Source organism: Archocentrus centrarchus, chromosome 3, assembly GCF_007364275.1.
Source record: "Archocentrus centrarchus isolate MPI-CPG fArcCen1 chromosome 3, fArcCen1, whole genome shotgun sequence".
Taxonomy (NCBI): domain Eukaryota; kingdom Metazoa; phylum Chordata; class Actinopteri; order Cichliformes; family Cichlidae; genus Archocentrus; species Archocentrus centrarchus.
This window is the reverse complement of record NC_044348.1, coordinates 6,255,118-6,282,390: the sequence shown is the minus strand read 5'-3', so window position 1 is coordinate 6,282,390 and position 27,273 is coordinate 6,255,118. Positions and strand designations below refer to the sequence as shown.

Here is a 27,273-nt window from a genome sequence, read left to right as displayed (position 1 = left end):
TACTTAAAGGTATAACAAAAAAAGCTGCTTAAGAGAGTTCAGGCTGCTTCAAGTTGATAGGAAGGCAACTGTAACTCCAATAATCACTGAATACAAGCAAGGTATGCAGAAGAGCATCTCTGAATGTGCAACACATTGAACCTTGAAGCAGATGCTCTACACCAGCAGAAGACCACATCCAGTGCCGCGCCGCTCTGCTAAGAACAGGACACTGAGTCTTGATTTCTGCTGTGACATTTCTGCTGGTACTGCTGTAATGGTGTGGGGGATGTTTTCGTGGCATACTTTGGACCCCTTTGTACCAGAGTATTGCTTCTGACCAAGTCCATCCCCTAATGATTACACTGTATCCATCTTCTGATGGCTGATTCCAGAAGGATAATGCATCATGTCATGAGAGATTCACATCATGGATGTGCAGCTAACAACTCTGCAGCAACTATGTGATGCTATCGTGTCACTGTGGAGCAAAATCTGTGAGGAATGTTTCCAGAACCTTGAGTTGAATCTATGAAGAATTAAGGCAGTTGAAGGCAAAAGGGGATACAACTCACAACTAGCAAGATGTACCTAATATAGTGGTCAGTGAGTGTAGCTTATAACACACACACACACACACACACAAGTGTGTTTTGCTATCTTTGTGGGGAATTTCCATTGACTTCCATTCATTTCTACAGCCTAAACCTTAACTTTACCCTTTTCCTAACCCTAACCATCACATACCTAACCCTAACCCTAACCTAAACTCAATTCATACCTTAGCCCTAACTCTGACCCCTGACCCAAAAACAGGGTTTCCCCTTGTGGGGACAAGGTTCCAGTCCCCACAAGGAGCAATTGGTCCCCACAACGTAGTATATGTCAGGAAAATTGTCCCCACAAGGTATTATAAACATACGCACACACACACACACACACACACACACACACACACACACACACACAGAGAGAGAGAGAGATAGATACAAAATTTACATTTAACTAATTATTTAATATTTAACACAGGTGTCCAGAATGCCACTAACAAGCTGCCCGTCAATCATTTAGATTTGCAGTTTTTGCAATATTTTATTTACTTTATTTTGTAACTTTTTTGCCACATATTTACTGTAAATGTTTAAGTGTTTTTGCAGTTTAAAGCCATAAGCGTATCTTGGTAAAGAATCAAAGTAACTGTTTTGTAAACTGGGTCACGTCCACATCCACAAACCTGCATCGCCACCTGTTGATCAGATCAATTTAAAATCTCCAGGCTCTGCCCAGGCTTAGCTGCTGTCAATTAAATCAAAATAAATTTGAATCTACAAGGTAATGAGAATCACTTGAAGTGGTTTTCATGGACTTAAAAAAAAAAAAACAGACTAAATTTAAAGCATGCGCACGTCCAGCGTTTTGATTAAATGAAGTTGTTTATGTTACATGTTTGATTCAACCATCTGATACATGCAAACAATCTGCCACCAGGAGTACTACCACGAAAGCATATTGATCCCTGAGGAGGGGAAGTAGATTGTTCCAGCTGCAATATCCGATAAGATATACAAAAAAAGGAGCGGGGATGGTGGGAGCAAAGAGAAAACAGTCACACAAACAACACAGCTCAAGGGAAGCTGTAGAATATATTACCATGTGAATAATAGTTGCATGTCTACAGACTGCAGTAATTAGTAGACATGAAAGTCTGAACAGGAGATTTAAATGGTCATTTTTATTCAGTCAAGTACAAAATGTACTAATTGGGGTTTCTTCCTTTTTGTCCGCCCAACAACCACAACTAACCTTTTTTACAGTGATCGTGAAAGGAAAATTGCAGTACACAGGCTCAGTTTAAACATTTTGCTGAAATCTTGCTTTATTCCCCCCCAAAAAAGTGCAAATAGGTCAAAATTCATTATTATACCAGCCCTTCATTAGAGCTTCACAGTCCTAGTAAATAAGATATCATATGTTACACAGGATGTGGTTGGTTTGCAATTTTAGACTGCATAAATTCATTTTGATCTAATTACATTGCGGAGACCAACATTAAATATCAAACAGATTCCCAACACTCACTACAGAAAAGTTGGACAGTTTGGAATCAGGCAGCTTCCCTGCAGAATCACTGAAAAGAAAGAGGCTGCAGGGTGGACGGAGGATGAAGGAAGGACAGTAAATCATTAGCACACAAACCTGGCAGCGCTCCCTGTTGCCTGCAGCCAACAGGCTCCCTCAGCCACGAGCTGGCCAGCATTCTGTCTGTTGAATCGTCTGAGGAGGATCTGCATCACAACAACTGCCAAGCGACTGCTGGAGCCTCTGCAGCCATTGTCAGCTTCTCCCTCAGCTACCTGTGAGAGCTCATGTTTTTGACTTGTGCCAATTCTGAATATGAAAACACCATTTATAACAGAAGAGCTGCATATGATGAGAAGCAGCTTGGAGGGGCTGAGGTGGATTTAGAATGACTTTTTTTGTTTGTTTGTTTGTTTGTTTCATTGTGGACATTTAACCATTCCCTGACTGACACATGTCAGAGATACGGGATTTCTTTTTTTATTATTGGGAGTTTAAAAAAAAGAAAGAAAAGCATCTGTGTGATCTGACAGGACACCAAACTGTTCTCACAGTTTCTGCTGACTGGAGAGAAACCTTCACTGTTAAAATGGTTTATGTGGGAAAACACACAATGCACTCTCCTTTGTACATACACTTTTAGAACACGTTTATTTTGTTGTTCACAATACAGACTGCAGGCCTACTTTACAGTACATGTCAGTCCTTTAAGAGATGTCTCGGAACTGAGGAACAAAGCATAATTTGGGGAATCAAAGCATGGAGGCAAACACAAGCACACCTTTGAAAGTAAAAATCAACCACTTGCTACCTCCGATAGAAAAAGCTACTTATTTACAGACACGGTTAACAGCTAGGGCATTATGGAAAACACCACAACTTTAACCATAAAATAAAAATGCATTCATTCAGGTCATTTTCAAGGTCCCACATTTTGCTGGGAACGCTGCATCTCCTGATGTCCTCAGCTGGATTTCCGTCTAGGACGTTTTCTCCGCCGTTCCAGTTTCTCTCATCTCGTTAAGTCTTGCTGTTCTTAACAATAACGACAACGAAAATTTCCCTTAAAACTGTGTGTGTGGGTACTTTTGGTGTAGCAGTGAAACAAATGCCACTCTGCACTTCTCATGCAGTCTATATCACGATGAAAAGCACATACTGTGTGAATCTGCGATGCAAACCCTTAAAACATCCTGACCGGGACAGCAGCGAGAGCAGAGAGTGCGTAATAATGACAGCTACAGGTGGACAAAAAAGTGGCGGCTTATTTTTCACGAGACTAAAGTTAACGAGAATAGGGGATTATTTTAGAGGCTGATAAACCCTTACGGTCTATGATGGACAGCGTATACTCTGCGTTGTCCATAATCTGGAGAGGCACGGCTCCCTGGGTTTCTCCCTGTGTAACAGAGCGCGTCGCGCAGCCTTTTGTGGAGGATGGAGTGGAGGCTTTCCAAAACAATCCGCTCAGCATTTTCCTGATCTCCGGCCTCATCAGGCAGTAAAGTACCGGGTTTAAGCAGCTGTTTGCGTGCGCCAAGCACACGGTGACCGGGAACACATAGGTGTGCACCATGTAATACGACGTATCCCAGTTGGCTGCGTTAAACTTGACCAAGACACCCCAGAAGGTGATGGCATGATTTGGCATCCAGCAGCAGAAGAAAGACAAAACTACTACAGCGACAGATTTGGTGACTCTAGATCTCCGTTTAGGGTTGCTGCTGTCCATGCTCCTCCGCCTGACGAAGCGCAGCAGCATCAAGTAATTAACAGAGACAATTAGCATGGGGATAATGAAGGCTATCAATATTTTCTGGATGTGATAGAGGGCGAGCCAGTCGTGTCCTTCAGGAAACTTGAGGAGGCAGAGTTTTTCTCCAGCCACCACAGTCACGGCGGAGAATATAGCTGTTGGAGCAGTGGCAACTGTTGCCGCCACCCATAGCACCGCGCACACCCACTTCACACACCGTGATCTGCTGTGCGCTTTTTTCTTTAGAGCCGAGGCGACGGCCAGGTAGCGGGTCACGCTCATGGCAGTGAGGAAAAACACGCTGGCGTACATGTTCATCACAGTGACCGAGAGAACGATTTTGCACATGGCGTCTCCAAACGGCCAGCTGAAGTCCAGCGCGGTGTCCACGGCCCAGAAGGGCAGAGTGAGAACAAACTGGAAGTCCGTCAATGCCAAGTTAATGATGAAAACATTGATAGTGGACCTCTTTCGACCTTGTCGTAATCTCATAAGAAAAAAGACTAGGAGATTACCCACCAGACCCACCGCGCAAACTACAGAGTACACCACGGATATGAGTATCCTCAGGATGGGGGAGCCATCCGCGGTTACATCGATATCTTCGAGCGCTGAACTTCGGTTGAGCGCTCCGCTGTGGTTAAATATTTCCTCCATCATTAAAATTATAAATCTGGACTCACAACACCTTTTTTTCCGATGCACCCCATGGGAAAAACAAAAAAAAAAAAGTCTTAGCTTTTTATCTCCATTGAGTGCAAAACCGTTTTCATCACACCTCTCTGAATGACAGCTGACCTGGAGCCTGCTTTTATACAGGTGTGTCGCTCCTTTGCTGAGCCAGGATTGGTCAAGTGAGACGTGACAGAGAAGATTGCAGTCTCAGTCATAGAAATGAGCAGAAAACATCCTGAATGAGCGGTTATAAAAAAAGAACAGGTTAAATTTATTTTTGGTCTCGATATTTATCCACCAGCTAAAGTTTTCTGAAGGAATTCACTTCACACAGGAATTGTATATAATTTTTTTTGGAAAGCTTCTTGTAAACCAGACAATTCAAATGAATAAAAAATGCATCTATAAGTTCATCTGTTCCTGCCTCACCCAGTACACCTGATTCTGACTTGTTGTTTGCTGTCTCTGCAAACACAATAACCAAGATCGGTGTGCGTTTAAGAGTGTCAGTGCACTACTAAGATGCTTTCATTATGAGTATAACTGCAGGAATGCTATATATCAGAACTGATGTCCAAAATGTAAAACTTTAGTAGGTAGAATCATTATTGTGCCTTTTTTCTTCCACTAGAGGGAGCGCTTAGTTTGGAGAGATGACCAATAACAGTCGAACAGGAACAGAGAGTTTGATTACCACGTGTTTTCCCTCATTGTTCATCATTTTTCAGTTTGGTTTATGGTGTTAAAAAGTTGGAGACGAGCCTGAAAGAGATCCGGGTTTTCCAGGTGTTTTTTTTAGATCAGGAATCTTCTGAACTCCATGCAGTCAAACGGATTTTTTTTGTTTGTTTGTTTTTTCAAGACTTTATAGAGGTTTTTTCCTCCCCTGATTTCCCACTGGAAAACACTTGTGTTTTTATGTTTAAAACTCTGGCCAAAACGCACAGAGCGCAGCGCCCCAATATGTCGTCACTTCTCTGACTCCAAGTGAATGCAACAGAATGCAAAGCTGGTCCTCATCTGACCCACTGAGAACCCGAATCACCTCGAGCAACTGCCAATTGGACTGTATCACTATATCCGATTTCTTGGAGTAGCATTCCCCTTTAAGCCTCCAGCCCTTTTGAGCCCATTGTCTTAAGTCCACCCATCTGTGGGGGTGGCTCTCCGAAAGTTTTCACAGCAAAGTTTCAAGCTGTCACTGGCTGTCGGGAGGAGGCTGATGGAGAACAGAGGGACCAGCAACTTGTAAGCAAACATTTACACCGACATAAAACAAAAAAGATGCAACAAAAGCCCCCCGCGGAGGCAGACAATGCTCAGGCCTGAAGTGAAGAAGTTTGTTGTTACTGTCACTGCGTAAGTGCACGAGCGCAACCAAGCGAAAAGCGCATCAGATGGAAACTATTTGAATTGACAGTCGACGCGGTGTTAGAAAAGGCATTAAATGTTCCGAAAATATAGATTACCGTCCTGACAAAATGACCCGTTTGCACTGCGGGCTTCACGCTTTCGGACAAAGAGCGTCTCCCATTCACTTCTTCATCGCGCTTCTGGTGGTCCTGGAAAACTGCAAAACTTTGGGATTGGGATTTTCACACGAACCAGGTTAGTGAGCCTGAAAACAAAAGTATTTAATACATTTTAAATTCGTCGACATAGAATACCATCATGCTTTTGTTGTGCACGTTTGCTCCATGAGTGAATCTAATTCAGCCCGATAAAGGCGCAATCCAGCCCGCGCTGCTCGCTGATGAGAAGCCAGCTGGAACCTTTGTTTACAAAGCTTTGGGATAGCCATAGCAATTATGCCCAAACTTTTGTAACCTAGTGTGGTAGAGAGAGCTGTTTCTGAATGAATCATCAGAGGCTGAAGTCTAATCCGCCCTTGCTATAGTGCCCTTGATCAAAGCACAGAATCCCAGTGCAGTCCTGCTGGTTCGTGACTGACACTGACCTCTGACTTCAGTGGTCGAGGGCAGGAAACAGAGTTTCACTTAGGGAATAAGCAGGATGCGTTATTGTTATTCTGTTAATGCACCCAGTTTCCACAGAAAGTGTACTAGCTGTTCCAGTGGATATCATCACATCAGAGAATTAATCCCCCTCATGTCTGGTAGGAAGCAACCCCCCCAACCTCCACTCCATCCACTTTCATCCACTCAGACTTCCCGGGCTCTCCTGAGATTAGGCAAACAAACAGATCAAGACGTGTGGATGCACTCTCATTCATCCTGTACAAATCAGCTGTGTCCTCTTGAGAGGAAAAATAACTACTGTTTGGCATTCTAGGCAAGGATAACTCATTGAGGGAGGAACCTGTCAAATAGTGATGTTTGCACAGGAATAAGATGTTTAAAGACAATTTTTAAATTCTTACCTGCTTGTAAGAATAGGGATGGGACTTCCTACCACAAAAGTAGCAATTACATCTGTGATTCATTCATACCTTTTGTTAAGGCCAGAAGAAGATATTTATATTTTCTTGTGGCCTTAAGAAGTTTTCTCAAGTAAATATTTTGATTTTGAAAATCTCTTAAAGCTCTACATCAATAATGCACATAATAAAAGACATTGATGCTGATCGCTTAAGGCAGTCCTGTGTTTTACATTAATTCACAGCCACACAGGATTATTTGGATTTTGTGGATGGTTAAACACTTCATAAATTAAAGCAAAGTGTGAATTAAAGGAGTGTGTAGCTGCAACACTGAGGCATGTGGTAAGGTCAGAATTCAATAAAATAAGCATATAGCATAAAAGAGGCGATAAAAGGGTAAAAACTCCTCATTCAGTCAGACATGTCAAGTAGTTGTCCAAAACATCTACAAGCGCTGATGTATGCTTGAAAATATTTGTGCAGATAATCCTGTGCAATGCAGACTGAGGCAAGACCTCCAGTGAGCAAGGCTGTGTGAAATCACTCCTTCATTTCCCTTGAATGAGGTAAAGCCAGTAATGATAGTGTGAGGGTTTGCACACAAGGGCCTTATTTGTACTTTGAAGTGCACAGAATAAGTGAGAAACATGAATGTGTCGCAGTATTTTTAGGAGTAAAACTCTTGTCACTGGGAAAAATATTGTTATGATCAATTTATGACAAAACCTTAGTCTAAATATCTAAAACATCACCTCAAAAATGACAGATTAAAATAATTTATACGTGCAACTTTTTTGACCTCTCCTTATGCATTCAAACATAAATACATGCAGTCATGCGAAAAGTTTTCACAGGACTCTGTGCAGTCTTGTGAATAACTAAGTACTACTGCCTCTATAGGAATTAAGAGGGTCAGTAGCAGCCAAGTGCTGCTAATCAAATGCATTTGAATAATTGATCATCAGCAAATGTCAGCACCTCTATAAAAGGAGAGGTTTTGGCCATCTGGTGCATTCAGGTGTGCATTAACAGAATGTCACAATCTTCCCAGGAATGGATGTCCCAACAAATTGACTTGAAAGGCAGACTGTGGCATGCTCAGGGAGACTGTAAAAGAGCCAAAAGCTACATCTCAGACTCTACAGGCTTTCTTTAGCATGTTAAATGTTTAATTTATGACATTACAATTAGAAAAAGACTGAACTTATATGGGTTGTTTGAAAGGGTTGCCAGGAGAAAGCTTCTTCTCATCAAAAAGAATATAGCAGCATGGCTTAAGGTCTGCAAAGGTGCCTCGCCACAGGCCACAAGACTTCTGGAACAATGTCCTTTAGAGAGATGAGACCAAAGTGAAGATGTTTGTCCATAAAGCACACCTAAAGCATCACCTGTTTTGGTTTTGGCACATTTGGCAAAAACCAAACACAGCATATCAGCACAAACACCTCAAATCAGCTGTCAGGGACAGTGGTGGAGGGGTGAGGATTTGGGCTTGTTTTGCAGCCACAGGACCTGGGCACGTAGCAGTCATTGAGTCGACCATGAACCATGAAAGTCAAATGTGAGGCCATCTGTCCAGATAAAGCTTGGCCCTAATTGATCCCAAGCACAGCAGCAAGTCTCTAATAGAATGGCTGAAACTGAAAGGAATCAAGGTGTCGCAGCGGCCCACTCAGAGCCAGACCTCAACCTGATTGAAATGCTGTGGCAGGACCTTCAGGGAGATGTGCATAAACGAATGTCCGCAAACCTCAATGAACTGAAGCAACGCTGTAAAGAACAGTGGGCTAAAATTCCTCCACAACAATGTGAGAAACTGATAAAGTCATACAGAAAACTGTTACTTCAAGTTATTGCTGCTAAAAATGGTTCAACAAACGCCTGAATCGTGGTGTATACTTGGTTTTTCACAGGACTGCACGGTCCTGTGAAACTTTCTTTTTTCTGTATGTGGTTAAAAGCACAGCAGCTGTGGTGAGTGTGCTGTTGGTGGATACTACACATACACAGTGATTACAGAGGATCATAAACTGAACTGATAAAATGGACACTCTTTAGTAAGACTCAGTTGTTCCTTCAGCTGGCCACAATGCAATTATATGGATAGAAATAAAAACTGGACTGTTCATCCAGCTTCCTAAGGCACAGTTACTTTACCCTTTGTCCCACTGCTCTCCATGCTGTAGATACAGCTGTTCCAGATCTGAGGAAATTATGGTTTGTATCATCACTGGAAGAATGACTTTCAGAAACTACAGTATTTGCCCCACATGAGAGTAAAATGTGAAAGAATAATTTTTAAGAAGCACTGCATACGCTAAGGTTGTATTCAAACATAAAAATGACAGATTAGATAATCATGTGGGTTTGTTTAGATTTTCCCCAGTTTTGTTTGAGGCTTTGCAGCCATTTAATTATTTAATTACAATCCTCTTTCCTGCGATTTAATAACCAATCTTCTCTCTTATCTTCTTCCCACCAATGCTTTTACAGAGAGATTTCAGGATGACTTCCCTTTGTATGAGGTGGTTCACCCCACTAGAGTGGATGCCAAGGGTCACTTCCTGTCCAATTTCCTGTCTCACCATGCTCGCCGTTTACAGCGCAGGGACGCATCTGTGGAACCAGCAGAACTAGATCGCATATTCTACCAGTTTTGGCATGGCGGCCACTGCTTGCACTTCAACCTCACTCTTAATCCTCACCTGCTGGCTCCGGGCTTCTTGACAGAGAGGAGGTTTGGCGGCCTGAAGGGGGCACAGATCAAACCTGCTGGATCCTCCCAGTGCCATTTCTTGGGTGAAGTGTGGGGTGAGGCCACTGTGAAAGGAAGCGCATCTATAAGTACCTGTGATGGATTGGTGAGTGGATAAGCAAACTATTCAGAATTGTTTGAAAAGTGCACAAGGTGACCAGAAAGCTGTCGTCAGAGCTGGGTGAACTGTGTGCAATACATTTTCAAAACTGTGCAAACTGATTTTTACTGAAGGGTCATTTACACAGTAACACACCCTGGTTGGATTTTTCAGAAAATTTAACTATCTGTGCTACTCAGACTTGAAACTGAAGTGTGTTAATCAGCCCAGAAGACATACACAGCTTGCCACGTTGAAACCACATCTATTCCCGCATTAACACACCTACAGGCCTAGTAAATATGGGATGACCGAGCCACATATAGAATATACAGAAGTATAGTGATTGTAACATTTTTAGAGCTTTGCATTGCACACACATTAAAGATGCAACAGTACACTGATTTGCAGACGTTCTCTCGGGAGCATATTCCATCAGATGGAAAATTGTGTCTGATGCACTTTCTTTTGTAGTAGGGAGCAATGGAGCTCACCTTTTATGTTTTGCAATAAATGTATATCGCACTTCCATTTTTGCCCCTCTGTCACTGAAGAAGTGTCACTCCCATGAGTGCATTTTCAAAATTACAGAAGCAATCCGACTGTCCACATCCGGCTCTCTCTCCCAGTTTGTTCGAAATGAAACCAGTGATTTATTTTCTCCAGTGTGTCTGTAACAGATGTCTGCTCATAAAAGAGACATTATTTAGACCACAAATGGTTATGCTGGAGATCATTTGCATTCATATCAATTAGATTCTGGACACAGAATTATCACAATGCTGCAGTCATATTTCTCCATATTCCGGAGCAGAGCTTTCAAAGGTACTTACTCACCACCTCTCTTTTATTCATCTGAAATGGAGATGTTATTCACATCAATCACATCATCATGTTTTTTTTTTTTTTAAGGGATGAGTCCGAACCAGTTTAGCCTGGTGACTAAGTCTGCAATGCATGTTTTGAAACAAAAATCATCAAGAGAGCTGTGACACTTAAAAGGTAACACTGTAAGCCTATAACACTGCCAGACTGATGAGGAACAGTTTGGAAATAATGTATTAAAATTGATGCAGAATTCTATGTTCTCGTCAAAGTGCAGCCATCAGAAGATGGATACACTGTGGTCATAAAGGGATGGACGTGGTCAGCAATGTTTAAACCATGCTCAGTTGGTACTAAAGGGGCACAAACTGTGTCAAGAAAATATCCACCACACAATTACAGCACCACCAGCAGCCTCAACTGTTGATATAAGGCAGGATGGAAACATGCCTTCATATTGTTTACACCACTTCTTGCAGCTGAAATCGAGACTCATCAGACCTGGCAACATTGTTGCAGTCTTCTGTTGTCCTGTTTCATTGAGCCTGTGTGAATCGTATCCTCGGTTTTCTGTTCTTAGCAGAGAGGAGTGACACCTGGTGTGGTCTCGCTGTGCGTTCAGAGATGCTCTTCAGCATAGCTTGGTTGCATTGAGTGGTTGTTAGACTTGCTGTTGCCTTCCTATCAGCTCGAAGCAGTCTGGCTGTTTTCCTCTGACATCTGGCATCAACAAGGGATTTCTCCCAGAGAACCGCTGAGTCTCTTTTTCAGATCATTCTCTGTAAACCCTACAGATGGTTTGTGTGGGAAAAGCCCAGTAGATCAACAGTTTCTGAAATACTCAGACAACCCTGTCTGGCACCAGCAACCACATTCAGAGTCACTTAAATGACCTTTCTTTCCCATTCAGATGCTCAACAGCTCATCTCAACCATGTCTACATGTCTAAATGCATTTAGTTGTTGCCATTTGATTGGCTGATCAGATATTTGGATTAACAAACAGTTGAACAGATGTGACTAATGAAGTGGATAGTGAGTGTGTTCCCATTTATCAGAATTCACAAAAGCAGTGATCCCACGCAGACTACAGTTTATATAATTGACAGAGCTACGATCTAATGTTACATGGATAACATGCAATACATTATGCACCGGTTCCTCTCAAAGAGTTCAAGTTTTCTTCTTCTCCTTCTTTATTCTTTGCCAGTTCTGGGTATTTTGCAACACAGATGAATAAGTCAGTGCTTTGCAGCAGTGTTGCAGGCCAAAAACTCATTTATATGGTATAATGAAATTTAATTAGTGTGGAGAAAAAAAATTAACTGACTGACATTTAATAATTAATAGTCGATTCTTTTCAGACATCCGCTTTCTTAAGTCTGCAACCCAAACACATCAGCAGACATATGGTATCCACATTGCTGGTGTTCTGCCAGGGTACTGCTTCACTCCATGCATGCTTAGGGTTTTTTTTGCCTGTCTGATTTACAGCGAGTAAAACACACGATCAGCTGGATTGGGATCATCCTGCCGTGTGTTCTTGAAAGACTTCTTGATTGCATTTCAGTCCAAAAATTATACAGCTCATTTGATTGAGGATGTTCCTCACAAATGCTCTCAAAATTGCAAGGGAAAATAACTTTCTTTCAGGAAAACATGAGAAATTAAAGGGAGCGTATGACAGTATATTCAGTTTTTTGTTCTGATTGTGCCGTGTAGACATTCTCTCAAATACAAAGATAAAGAAACTAATTTCTATACAGTCAGTAAAATCTAACTTTTTTTTTTTTAACATTTTCTGCCCATGTTTTTTTTTTCTTACCTAACTTGAATACATAAAGACCATATTTAAAAGATTAACAGAGTCAAAGTGATGTCAGACATTAGTGTGTGAAGTCTTGTTTGAAACCAGATGTCACATCTGGTGGATGTGACTGAAAAAACAAGCGACACTGCGCACTCATACGATAGCGACTTGTAAGTTACGAGGTTGGCCTGTCCGAAAGTAAACCCTGTTTATTGTGTTTTCTGAAACAAATGAGGACCATAATTTACAACATGAGCATCCATGTTGTAATCAGTAAAAGTTTAAGCCAATGACTGAGGCCATAACTTAATCTGGAAAGTGTTTACTGTGGTTTTCTAATAGACTTCTATACAACCGGACTTCTCTTTGCGGCCAGAGGAGCTGCTCACTGCTGGCAGTTCAGTTCAGAAGTACACAGTCTATGCAGGCAACTAATTATTGTGCTGAAGCACAAAACAGCATGGATGCACGTTTGCAAAGTTGTTCCTCATTTTTCTGCCAACGGCTCAAGTTGGTTTACTTGGCAGAGCTCAGCCTATCTGCTTTTGCTAAAGCACAGATAGAAAAGTCGCTTCTGCCAATGAGAAGATAAAGAGTGCTTTGAATATTGAATGCAATTATTATAGACACTTTGCTGTATAGGAACAGACGATACTGATAAAAGTAAAAGAGGCTTCCAACCTGATCCTTGTCCCTCAAAAATGATTATTATAGAGGAAGAAAGTTTTAATTTCTGTAAACATTCTCTAAGCATTTCCCACTTAAAAGTAATTTGATAAAAAAAAAATCCAATTACAGATTTTTTAACAATGTTTATAGAGTCGAGTATTATGAATGTACAGTAGTTCTAAGTATCTCACCTGCTTTAAATGTCTGCAGTTTGTTCTTCACATTCACAGGGCATGCTGAACTAAAGAGCATCTTGCAAAGGAGTCCCACAAGCCAATCCAGTTTATTTATAAAGCACTTTAAAAACAGCAACCACTGACCAAAGTGCTGTACATAAAACACATTTGGACAAGAGAAAATTAAAATTTACAAAGATAAAAGATTTAAAAATTACACACAAATAAACAACTACAAATAAACAACTATAAAATGCATAATTTATCCTAACAATAAATCAATAATATACACACAAATAAAACCAATAATAAAAGCATAATTTATCCTAGAAATAAATAAATTACAAATTTCAATAGACAGCCGCGCCAATAATCAAAGGCCAAACGAAATAAGTGGGTCTTAAGAGCAGACTTAAACATGGCCAATGAAGAGGCCTGTTTAATCTCTAATGGCAAAGCGTTCCAAAGTTTTGGAGCTGCCACAGCAAAGGCTCTGTCTCCTCTGAGCCTCCGCTGCGTCCTCGGCGCATCCAGGAAAAGCCGATCAGCTGATCTGAGTGACCGGGAAGGAGTATATACGTGCAGCAACTCGGAAAGATAAGGTGGGGCAAGGCCATGAAGTGACTTAAAAACAAATAAAAGAATTTTAAAATGAACTCTAAAATACACGGGCAGCCAATGCAGTGAGGATAGAACAGGGGTAATATGCTCTCTCTTTAGCGATCCCGTCAATAGGCGCGCAGCAGCAGTTTGAACCAGTTGCAGACGGGCTAGAGCAGACTGGCTAACACCAACATATAAAGCATTGCAGTAATCCAGTCTAGTGGTAATAAAAGCATGGATCACAACTTCAAAATGCTTCTTCGATAGTATATTTTTTATTTTTACGAAAGAAGCTAGATCTCACCACTGCACTGATCTGATCCTCCAATTTAAAATTCTCGTCCATAATAAACCCCAAATTTGTGACAGATGGCTTTACATATTGTGATAATGCCCCCACGTCCACGGGGGAAGATCCACCCGGGACGCTAGGGCCAAAGACAATCACCTCTGTCTTTTTCTCATTAAAATTCAAGAAATTTAGAGCCATCCATGCTTTAATATCATCAAGACACTCAATCAGGGTCTGTAAAGAGTTGGCTTCCTTGAGTTTCAAAGGCATATAAATCTGAGTATCATCAGCATAGCAATGGAAAGCAATTTTATGCTTTCTGAGAATGCTTCCGAGGGGGAGCAGATACAATGAAAATAACAGAGGTCCTAAAATTGAACCCTGTGGTACTCCACATGTTAACGGAACAGGGGATGATTCAAACTCATTTAGAATTACGCAGAAAGACCTTTGGGTCAAGTAAGACTTAAGCCATTTCAAAACAGTGCCATGAAAACCAGCACAATGCTCTAAATGAGAAATTAAAATATCACGGTCCACTGTGTCAAAAGCAGCTGTTAAATCTAAAAGCATTAAAACCACATGATCTCCTGTATCTGTAGTCAAAAGAATGTCATTAAACACCCTCAACAATACAGATTCTGTACTGTGGAGAGGTTTAAAACCAGATTAAAAGATCTCGAGAATATTATTTTCATCTAAAAAGGCTTTCAACTGGTTATAGACAACTTTCTCAAGTATTTTAGATAAAAAAGGGAGTTTAGAAACAGGCCTAAAATTAGATAACACAGTGGGGTCCAATCCAGGTTTTTTGATCAGTAGTTGAATTGAGGCATGTTTAAAAGATTTAGGAACAATGCCTAAGGATAAACTACTGTTGATAAGAGCCAGGACTAGAGGGCCTAAGGCAGCAATAGCCTCTTTAAAAAGTCGGGGTGGAATGGTATCTTTAGGAGATCCTGAGGGCTTCATATGACTAACAGTCTCATACAGCAAAGACAACGTAATCGGCTCAAACTGGTACAAGGCAGTCGAGCAAGGAACAGAGACTGAAGGGTCAAAGGTTGGAGGTGATATGAGGGCCCTAACATTGTTTACTTTATCCACAAAGAACTTATATTATTCCTCGCATACCTCAGGTGAAGGCTCAATACCTGTATTCTGGGGGCATTTAAAACTTTATCAATAGTATTAAATAAAATACGAGGCTTGTGGCAATTTGACAAGATTATCCTTGACAGGTGCTCTCATTTGGCATGTTTCACAACTACCTGGTAGTGACGCCAACAGTCCCTTAACATTTGAAAAGACACCTGTAATCTGTCTTTTTTCCATTTACGTTCAGCTTTCCGACATTCACGCCAAGCCAAGATGCCCAGCATCATTTTGACATAAGTACCCAGTAGTCATTATTAAATTATGCCATGAGCACTTAGTCCTCATGTTTCAAATCACAGCCAAGAATTTAACCTTCAGTTTCAGGACTGTTTCTTCCTGTGGTTGTGACACCATCACATTGACAGAATACGCAAACACTTCCCAAATTACTCAAAACTTCAAATGAACATGTTTCCCTTTCATAGTGAAATATATTACAGTGTTGTATGTAAACAGTGTTCCCTCCAAAATACAGAGCAGTCAGGACCAATATAATCAAAAAATATTATTCCCGTTGTGGTATTTATGCACTGTTGGGAAAAAAAATTCAAGGAACACTTTGAAAACACATCAGATCTCAATGGGAAAATAAATCAGTGACGAGCTAAGATGCCAGTTTCCTACAAACTGTGGGTCAGGGTAAATTTATCATAACCTAAGAACTTCATCCAGAGACACATGTAAAATAAATATTGCAGAGGTTTGTTTACAACAGTGGTGCAGAGGCAGCATTTACACAGGCTGACTGCACTGACAAACAGAGTGTAAGGATGAATTTGTTTAATGGAAGGCAGCATTAAACATTAATCTAACTAGGGCTAAAAAAAATATCAATCTGCATTACAGAAATTAGGATTTAAAAGATAGTGTGATTATAACATGATAGTAAAGGTGGCATCTTGTTTCATTGTTCCTTTGTATTAATTCTAAAATCTGAGGTAATGCCATGTAAAAAACACAGATCTGCATGAGGCTGCTCGTATATGTGATGTTATACAGATATTCAAAAACTGTGCAGATTTCCAAATGAAACTCAGTTACAGTCGAAAAAAGACTTTAGTGATTGGATTTCATTTCACCCCTGATTTACTGCACTGATCCAGTGAGTACTGAAATTGCTGTCCGCTGAGCTGCGGTTGCATTTACAAAGACAAGAGACAAATTAACAAGAACGTGTTAGATGAACTGACATGTTAATGGCTTATTTTACATTTGAAGCTTCTGTGTTATCTACTCGACCTTTTATCTGATTCAACACACTTGAGTCTGAACTGAAATGACACAGCATTTTGGAAAATGGCAGTGCCACTGTTTATTTTTATGCGTCAATTATTCACTTTCCTGCACTTTATTTATTCACTTGTGTGCTGCAGTTCTGCAGTGAAAGGACCCATGACAGTAATAGTAATGCATGTATAGCAAAAGGAGCAGCTTCTCTGTTGTGTACCTCTGATGATGTGTGCCTGTCTTTAAGTCTCAGTCTGTCATGACACATGTAATGCACAACAGCTGCTCTTTGAAGCCAGTATATCTTTGCTACTGTATGTATTAGAGATGGGTTAAAAACTTTTTGCTTCTCAGCTTTCTCCATGTAATACATTCAGTATGTAAGCCTCAGATATTACAGCCAGTCCTCCTGCCTGAGCTCCACTTGGACTCTGTGAAAGATGAAAAGGGGATTAACGAGACCAGAGGGTGGATAAGAATTAAATATAAGTTGGTGATGGTCAACAGCAGGGCTAGGGGAATTCAGTTTTGGCATAGAGCCTGCATGATTTACCATGCAGTTGCTTAAAAGACATTTGATCTCTCCCCCGCCTCAGTCGTACACTGGATGACTACAGAAATTATGATTATGACTTGGGGCTGTTTAAACTGTTTCACTGGGAGCTTATTCTGTTTGTTTTCATGTGCTGCTGGCACTGCTGATGGTGTTGTGTAAGCCTGTACATTTTTATTCGCTAGTCTTCAGTGCTATATTTAATATTAACAATTATTTTTGAAAAAGTTACAAAAAATGTATTTTCTTAACTCTTTGTCCAATTCAGGGTCATTGCAGGCTGGAGCCATTCCCAGCTGTCATTGGGCGAGAGGTGGAGTACACCCTAGACAGTCTACTGCAGGACCACTGTGCAAATGTATTATTTTACCACCCCAAAAATTGGGGACTTAGCTTGAACACTTGCAGCACATTAAACAGCATGACTCCCTAGTTAGAGAGTACAGTTTCGCCCACCTGCAGTCCAGACCTTTCCCCCACTGAAAACATTTGGTGCATTATGAAAGGGAGGGGGGGGTGCAAAAAAAGGCCCAAAGTGTGGACCGGCTGGAATCCTATATTGAGCAAGGCAGGGACAACAATTCAGTTTCAAAACTGTAGCAGTTGATCGCAGTTTCCAAACACTTGGCATGGTAAAAATTTCCCCGCCCCAACTGTTTTTGAAAGGTGTTGCTGGCTAAATATAGATTTTTAACGATTTGCAAACACAGTGTCTCCACTTTTTTTGGAATGTTCCAATCAAAATATTCATGGGCAAAAGTTGACATCTTCAGTTGTTAACAGTGTAAGATAATGCAAGTTTATTGAAGTAAGATCATGAATGATGCCATGAGAACAGCAACCTGTTGCAGCAGCTCCTGTAGTTTTGTGTTTTTTCTTTCAGTAATTTCCCTCACAGGATCAATAAAGTATCTATCTATGAGGAAAAGCAACAAATCCTGACATGTAAGAAACTGGGATAGCCTGAAACGCTTAGTGGAGGAGTCTGGTTTTGGCGGCCACATGGAGAAGCAAGTTCCCCACTTTTTATTCTCACAGACTCTCATCGTATGCCAGAGTTGATGTTTTTCACCCCCAGTCAGGCTTGCACAGAATAGATATAATCAAGATATTACCAGTAACCATCTCTGATCACACCCCTCTCTCTCTTTTTTTTTTTTTTACATTTGTTGTTCATTTGTTACATTTGTAAACATTATTCACTTTCGTATCAAGATAAAAATGATCTTGATACTAATAAGTTACCTGAAATATCACCTCTCATCCTTTGGGATTGTGTGAAAGCATACATAAGAGGGTGAATAATTTAATTTGCTTGCGTAAGAAAAATGAGAAGCGAAGCTAGAGTGAGACTATTAACATAAAAGCTCCCCATCTCCTAATTTTTGTTCCCTAAAACAAGCACGCAGATATTTAGATATAAACCGAACAGGTCAAGGGCAGTTTGAGGTTTGCCCATCAAAAGTACTATGAGAACAGCAATTGGGTGAGCAGATTGGTAGCACTGCAGCTCAAGAAACAATGACTATTTATTGTGCAAAAATTGAGAATGTTTTATCACAGTTTCTTAAAAATATCAAACTGAAGGAACTTTCTGAGCCTATGGTTAAAGATCTGTATAAGCCAATAAATGAAATGGAAACAAAACAAGCCATATCTATTCTGGTTCAGATGGATATATTAACAAATTCTATAAAACCTTCAAAGATATACCAGCAGCATATTGTCTGGAGAGATGCAACAATAGTTGTAATACATAAGGAAGGCAAGGATCTGACAAAATCCCAATCATATAGACCCATCTCATTGTTAAATGCAGATTTACACCTACTGACGTCAATTCTGGCAAAACATGTCAGCAAAAGCCGTACACACATTATCCATCCTGACCAGACTGGGTTCATGGCCAGACAATATGGTGACAATATCAGAAGGTTACTAAATTTAATGATTCATACAAACGTCAAGGAAATGAAAGCAATGATACTATTTCTCAATGCTGAAAAGGCATTTGACCAAGTTTCTTTGAAATATCTCATCCAAACATTAAAGTGATTCTATACTCAAATCCACAATCACTGTTAAAGAAAACAGATACCAATGAAATTGATTAACTCTTGAGAGGTGAAGACTGTTCTTTATCTCCCCTTCTGTTTGATATAAGTATTGAAACATTTGCCCAACTTATTGCAGGTGATGGTAACATAATAGGGAACAACAAATTATCACTGTTTGCCGATGACATACTTTTGTATTTAGGATACCGTTCAATGACAATCACTCAATTAAGGACTTTATCTGGCAAGGGAGATGCCCAAAAGTCAGATTGAAAATATTAAAGCTTGGAAAACCACAAGGAGGATTTAAACTTCCACATTTTAGATATTATTTTGGGCAGCTCAAGTGAAACCTATGATGATGTCGCTGAACGGTGTTTCAAGTTCCACATCATACGTTGGTATGATGTGGAAAATAGCTTATGTATAACACCTTCCCTTATTCTGCCATTCCTCAATACTTCCCTGATGAAAATTCAAATGAGTGAGTAGACGAGAACTACATTAGAAATCTGTAGGATTGTGCTGAATATGGGCTTGTCAAATTATACCAACTTCATAGCAAGGAAAGCATCAAATCATTTGAACAGTTAAAAGAAGAGTTAAATCTTTGCAGACTCATTTTGTCATTAACAGTGAAGAAATTTCTCAGTAAGACAACAAGTGGAAAAAAGCTATGGATCCAAACTCAAGTTGATGAGTACATGCTGAAAATCTACAGAGAAAATGGAGGTGGGAAATTCATAAGTCATCTATAACCCATTTTCTTATCCATAACTGTAAACACCACATTACATATAAAAAGGAAATGGAACACTGAATTACATCCAGAAATACTGCCAGATGAATGGGAAGAAGTATGTAGCAAAGCATATTTGGTAACAACCCCAAATTGATGGAGAAAATTCAAATGGAAGGTTGTAATTCAATTTTTCAGAACAGCATAAGTGATGGCAAAAAATTTGCCCATGTTACCCAAATTTATGCAGGAGAAAATGTGGCATGTAAATCGGGACTCATCTGCACATACTTGTCCAAAGCTTGATATATACTGGAATAATGTCTTTGATGCGCTTAAGAAAATATTCTATCAAAATCTTAAATAACAGCCCAAGGTTGCACTGCCCAGGTTAATTCTTGCAGGATCTGTTAAGATTACTATTGACCTCAGCATTTGTGGCAGGACAGAGTTTGGGTAATCTATCTGATGGAACAAATAAAATATTCCTTAAGGCTTCAGAAAGGCTCAATTATCAGAAGATGGAGACCTATTTTTACATTATTTAAACAATGAAGAGAAGGTATTACAAATATGTATTCAGTTTTAAAAGCACGTTTGTTCCAGTTCCTCTCCTTTTATTTTGTTCTTTTATTTATTTTTACTGAAAACAGCAATGTAAATATGAATGGTGATTCACAAATTGTTTAAGTGTTAATAAACATTAAATTAAAATTAAAAAATAACCTTTACTGATTAATTTTCTTGACCAACACCTGGATCAACTGAGTAATTATTGTATGTCATTGTGTGATGGCTTGTCTGTTATGTACTGTATCTTTGAGGAGCAACTGAGGAACAATGTTTCATTTAAAAGTGCTTTTGAAATATTGAATATTTTTCTGTTACTTAATATTTCAACAGATTTTTCTTTGACAGCAGTTAAAATGGTTTAAGAGTGAAAGTAGTTTTAAGGAGAACTGACTTACAGCTCTTCGTTTCTTTAGACAGGACTCTTCAAATTGACTGATGAAGAGTTCTTTATTCAGCCTCTGGAGACGTCAAGCGATGAGTCATCAGCACCACAGGCCCATGCCATCTACAAACGGCACGTATCTCCTCCCTCCTGGAGTCCAGTCATACAGCCCATCTCAGGGAAACAAGCTTTCAACAGCACCTGTGGAATTAAAGGTAAATCATAAATATTATATATAAAATATGACATGTAATATGATTAAAGATTTTTATTTATAGTAAGGCAAAGCTAATCTCTGCTGATATGTTATACAAACTTTATGAAACAGTGTTTGTAAAAATGACATTTATGGCTAAAATGTTATCAGAAGCCCTCACGTTGCTTCAGGGCATAATTTTAAATGGAAAACAATTAAAAGCTCCCTGGGGCATTCACTAAAACCTCCTCTGGCTCTGAAGACAGCAGTTTAGGTTTCTGAAGGTACGTTTACTCCAGAAGTTCACATCTTTGTCCCTTTTTTTCTGGCAAATGCAAACACCACAAAATGCCAGCAGTTCTCACTATGATTAAAGTCAGAGTGATTTTTTTTTTTTTTTACATCAGTGCAGATAAGTTTTATATTTACATTTCTTAAGGCCTTAACTCTCCTTACTTGTTAAATGAAGTTGCATAATTAAAGAGCCAAAATAGTGATAACTCATTAGCTACGAAGTACTGAATGATGAGAATGAAGATTATAACTAATCTCTCGTCTTTCATTTGTCTCTTGGTAATAATCTGCAGAGGTTAGAAGAATAAATACAAACGCTCATAAAGCAGCTGCTTAAAATTCAGAGTGGAATTAATTGGCCCTGGAAAAAACTAGATGTCCTAGAGGATTCAAGAGCTTTTGATTTATGAATCACATTATTAACAACAACAACAACAAAATATCAGGGCCATATTAAGTTTGTGACTAAGCACTACTTTAAACACAAAAGACCAATCAAGCACATATATATATATATATATATATATATATATATATATATATATATATATATATATTATATATATATATATATACATACATATATATATATATATATATAATCATATATATATATATATATCTATCTCACTATATATATATATATCTATATATATATATATATCTATAATATATTAGGAGTGGGACTCGATTAAAAAAATTAATCGAATTAATTACAAGCTTTGTAATTAATTAATCGAAATTAATCGCATTTTAATCGCATTTCAATATTTGACATGAGAAATATTAATTTAAGTTTTGTTGATGAATGAATCAATATACATAAGCTTAAACTTCAAATTTTGTTTATTTTCCCACCAGTCTGCTACACAGACCAACGAAAGGTGGAAGTGCTCCTGTGATAAGCAAACTCCTGAAATTAAAGTTAAGCATCATAACTGGATAGTTTTATTCAACATTAATGTCTCACTTGTTATAGTTGGAAATTAATCATTCGCTCAGCTGTATTCCTTGATGTTGAAATGTGTTATGCTTGTTTTAACAGCTTATTTGAATTAAAGACTTAAAATTAAACCACAAAAAGGAAAAAAATTTCGTTCTCCGTTAACAGCTGCTTTTACACAGCTGTGCTTCACACTCACGGTTGCTAGGCGACATGAGCTACGCAGAGGTGACAGCAGCTGATATGAAGGCTAGCCGCTCACTTCCGGCCTTTGTGGTCTTCGTGGGCTACGAAAGACGTGGGCCGGGTCCTTCGCAGGATGCGGCCCCTAATTTGGACATTGTGCGTCGATATAATCTGTATGCCTGGAACTCGTGCACTGAGAAACGTCCCACGGTGCAAAGTGCGATTAAAATGCGTTAAAATTTTTAACGCGTTAATTTCCCCGTAATTAATTAATCGAAATTAACGCGTTAAAGTCCCACCCCTAATATATATATATATATATATATTTTTTTTTTTTAATTTGGACAGATAAAAGTATTTGGAAGCTTAACCCACCCTTTGAACTACATTAACTTTATCACATCTTCAAAATTACAAAGTAAATTACTCATTTTCTAAAGAATGATAGCACAAACACACTTCAAGGACAAAGTTTGTATGGTTTTAATTAGTAAAGCACATTTAGTTTGCTGTTTTTCAGCTTGCTGAACAGCTTGATGAGGTCTGAACGTGGAAACATGAAGCGGATTCTGCAATATCAAAACTTCTCTCATTTTTCTGCAAGCAAATCATTAAATTCATCCACTCTAGGCATGTGTTTAAATACCGGTACTGTAAGTTGAACGGACATGATTTATGCAAGGAAAATAACAGAGTTTGTGATGCTACAATGCTGATCTTTATTTCACTAAACTTTCTGATTAGCTTAGTTGTTTAACCTTTTCATGGTTAATAATTGTCCACGAGGGACTTTGATTTTTTTTTTCTGCACAACATATACAGTAGGTTTAACGGGGGGATCAATATCATTGAGATAATTTGTTTTTATATTCATCTAAAAAAAATCTTGTGTGTCCGCATTTACCTGCTGGTTCGTGCTGTAGAAGGAGAAGCTGTTTAACATTGCTTTTTATGAGTTTTTATGCTCGATGATATCCCTGATGCCACCCCCAAGAGATCTGTGGCTCCTTCTGAAATCAAACCAGGAATCTTTTGCTTGTTAGGTGACTGTAAACCAGTACGCTATGAAGCCACTACATGACAGTAAGAAAATCGGTTCCCATCTCTGTGCTTTGTTGCACCATTAGAGCAGTCTGGTGGAAGTCTGTAAGCCCTGATAGTGTTAGGACCGGTCTGTGAACTGAGGTGTGTCCAGTAATTCTCATTAATCTCTGAAGCTGACATTTCATCAGGGTCTGGCCACTGTGCTTCCTGCCCCCAAGTATGTAAATGGTAAAGTTTTTGACAATATACTGAGGAGGATGAAACATTGACTTTATTTGCAGCTGACAAACTGTGACCTTTTCTTTGAGCTTGCTTCGCTTGTGTTCATTTGTGTGTCATTTTTGTCTTTGCCTTTGCAGTTCCAACTTGGTTTATGTTGGACTGTAAAGTCAGTTACTATAAAGGTCGCACGGGCACCCCTCATAGAATACGCATGTTCAAAGGGGTATGATCATGCTTCCTCAATTTGTGTGTGTGTGTGTGTGTGTATCTATCCATAAAGATTTTTATAACAGCAGCGTGTACTGCATGTGACAAGTTAAAGTCACAGTTGGTGTTTGTTGTTGGCACACGCTGTGCCTCGGTGCAAAAGATTTTAATGTCTATTTATATTTCCCCTCTCCAGATTACCATCAAAGTTTTAAAGACATTGAGAGACAGCGGGAGCGCTGGGAGCGCAGGCAGCTGAGGAGGAAGAGGAGGAGAAGAATTCATCAACGCTCTGTCAGCAAAGAGAAGTGGGTGGAAACGCTAGTGGTGGCTGACCCTAAAATGGTGGACTATCATGGACACAAAGCTGTGGAAAACTATATCCTTGCTGTCATGAATATTGTAAGTTTTTGATATTAATGATACCATAAAGGTAGCATTTGCAGATATCAACAGAAAAGTGATCAACTGTTGAAGTATATCTTTATCAACAGGCTTTATCTGAAGCAATGGCTTAAGTTTGTAAATGTGCACGTGGCAGTGCGGTTTCCTCCATTCAGATTGTCTGCCAGGCCTTTCCTGTAGCCACCCTCAGCTGCTGCTTGTTTGTGGGTCTCTCTAACTTCAGTAACTGAAAAGCATGCTCCACTGGGTCAAGGCCAGGTGACTGACTTGGCAATTGAAAAATATCCCATTTCTTTGCCTTGAGAAACTATTGGGTTGCTTTTGCAGTGTACTTTGTTCACTGTGAAGCACCACTCGATCACATTTGGCTGAATCTAAAAAGCGCCCTGTGCCCTGCAAACTGCAGAATTCATCCTGGTACTCACGGCTGTCCTCACATGATCAATAGACACTAGTGACCCTGTTTTACTGGTTCTATTGATTACGGACTCTTCGCTAGAGTTCTGACTTGGCTAGATGTTGTGAAGGGATTTTTGTTAACTGTATCTATCTTCTGTGGACCTTCAGGCCTTGTACAAGATTATTGATTTGGCCACATCTAAAGATTTTGCTCTCTCTTGCTAATAGATTTATTTTGGTTCCAGCCTAAATATGGCCTTGTTCACTTGTGTTGACATTTCTTTGGACCTCATTTGGAGAGTTCTACTCAAGTTATCAAATATAGGTCCAACACTTGGAATCAACACCAGGGAACATACCTCACTTGGCCATAAAATCGCTTGCCAATCAATTGTCCAATTAATTTTTGATCCTCTGAGAATAGGGGGCGCTAGGTATAAAATGGCTGTAATTCCTGAGTAGTTAAAAAAGGGGAAAGCAGGTCTGGATCTATGAAGTTCAAATTTATTCCAAGAAACTTAGGAATTAACTCTATCTTAATTCTGTACGCAAACAGTACAGAATTGTGGTTCTTGTGGTTCTTGATGGTGAACCAGCGGCAAAACGGCTGTATGTACACAGCAGACCGTGACAGTGGAGAGTTTCGCTAGTCGTTGTGCTAACGTACCTGCTAACATTTCCTTGTTCCGCCATGAGAATTAATCCAATGTTCAACATTTGTTCTGCATGACTTTTATCCCAGGTCGTCAGCGCCCCACCTGACATGACCCAGCGGCGCACAGTTTGACGACACTGCTTTAGTCTACATGCTAAAGCTATGCTAACAGTCTCCTTGCTGTACCTTTATATTTAGTAGATGAATAGCATGTCTGTATGCTGATACATGCAAATGTTGAACTATCTCATTGCTTTTTTCAATGTGCCAGAAAGCTGCTTGTGGCTGCTCCCTCGTCACAAGGTGTCACCACAGCGGGCAGCACCACATGTTTGATTTGGAAGAGTTTTACAGCAGCAGATGCCCTTCATGACACAACCCTGCAGCTGCAGCTGGACAGTGACCATTCGCTCGCCCAGCGAATGTGTTAACCGGATTTAAATTAACATTAGGAAGAATCCTTCCAGATGTTTTTGAATGTAAAGTTGTAGGATGTTTGAATATCTTCCCAGTTGTTTTGGATGGAAACTTTCAGAGTTGCTCTCAGGTATTGCAATAAACACATTAAATTCTCCTCATGTATAATTTCTTTTCAACCATGACAGTCCAGCCGTCTGCAACCAATATTATTACTAAACCCCATTTAGGGGTCAAGTAAATTGACTCTTTGACTGTCATTGATTAGCACATAAGCAAGTTTTTTCTAAATTAGTCATGCTGGCTCCCATCGCAGCACCTGAAAGTTCTGTCAGAGAACATAATATCAGGAAAGGCAATTCACTGACAGAAAAAGATACAGATATACTGACCCAGCACACAATAATACAAGAAGGAAGCAGCCATTATTCTCCACATCCTCCCGGTTCTTTTTTTAATTTCTTCACGCTGTTACTTAACAGCTTACACAGCTTTGAACTTTAAAGGCCCAAACAATTCAGTTTTGTAAAAAACAACTTTGCAGAGCTTTAAGGGAAACAAATGTCATCGTCTTCCTCATCCGCCAGTTGCTCCATTGTCTCCTCACCGGCGATGTCTTGAAACTGTCAGCCATGCAAGAGGCTCATATTACTGTGTTCTGCCTGTTTGTGTGCGCACAGGGGAGTGAATTACAGAAACATGACAGACAGCACAGGCAATCAAATGGAAAATGATTGTGTGTTTACAAGGATACACGATGTCACACTGGTATCGCTTTGAGCTAACGGTCGAGCAAAACATTAGCACTTCAGGACTAAATGCAAATGCACCGCACTCTGTGGGTTGAGAGGAAACACGTAACAACAGCAGCATATTGTTGTGGGGGGGAAAAAAAATACATGAGCTTTAAAAAGTCACAGCTTTGTTTACAGTCACAAGTTACAAATGACAAATGATAAGATTATTTAACAAAAATGTTGCAGCTGTTTGTTTTAAATGTGCACTAAAAATATCTGTGAATGAGGATGACTGTGAGGTTTTAAAAATAGTTTTGATGAATGAGGCCCTTTATAAGCGCTTCTGTCTGAAGTGGCTCCATTTTACAATTTGTACAGAAGGCTTAGTGTGTAGGAATTTTGCCCAACAGCAAGAAAATGGAGGGATTGCGACCAGTATCGCACGCTCTTTCTGTAACTCTGTAACTGTGTATATATTGGAGGGATCGTTCATAACTGCAGTTAGCTGTATTGCTTCACCGCTGTGTAAGTTAACTGTTGCCAAGATAGAACAAAAGTGGCCAAATTCAGGCACCCCAGTTTTAGACTTCTACTAGATCCTGAAAAGCATGTTGTCTGAAGCACATGGTTTCTCTTTTTTTTTTTTTAATGCTGAAACAATATTCCCCACCCGTGAAAAATCTGTAAGCAGTTTTTCAAGCTTTTCCTAAAAAAAAAGAAAAAAAAAAAGCACAGAGGCAAAGGTCTGATGTTGCTTTGTCAGTCTCTGTCGGTAACGATG

At 39.6% G+C, this 27,273-nt stretch overlaps 2 protein-coding genes across 2 annotated transcripts in view; one reads left to right on the top strand and one right to left on the bottom strand.

Moving 5' to 3' along the window:
* Window positions 1-2,842: 2,842 nt before the first annotated feature.
* Window positions 2,843-4,474, bottom strand: rxfp3.3a2 (relaxin family peptide receptor 3.3a2). The gene has a single exon (XM_030721587.1). It carries the CDS (start codon window positions 4,472-4,474, stop codon window positions 3,344-3,346), a length of 1,131 nt encoding a protein of 376 aa, XP_030577447.1. The 3' UTR covers window positions 2,843-3,343.
* Window positions 4,475-5,704: 1,230 nt separating this feature from the next.
* Window positions 5,705-27,273, top strand: part of adamts7 (a disintegrin-like and metallopeptidase (reprolysin type) with thrombospondin type 1 motif, 7) — a 71,322-nt gene continuing 49,753 nt past the window's right edge. Inside the window, exons 1-4 of the mRNA XM_030726500.1 lie at window positions 5,705-6,097; window positions 9,363-9,730; window positions 20,819-21,002; window positions 24,076-24,281. Of these exons, the coding sequence (XP_030582360.1) occupies window positions 5,971-6,097; window positions 9,363-9,730; window positions 20,819-21,002; window positions 24,076-24,281 (885 nt within the window). The 5' untranslated portion in view covers window positions 5,705-5,970. The remainder of the gene's footprint in view (window positions 6,098-9,362; window positions 9,731-20,818; window positions 21,003-24,075; window positions 24,282-27,273) is intronic.

Excerpts from the sequence above, each read along its gene's own strand:
- rxfp3.3a2 (XM_030721587.1), bottom strand. The coding sequence starts at position 4,474 with ATGATGGAGGAAATATTTAACCACAGCGGAGCGCTCAACCGAAGTTCA.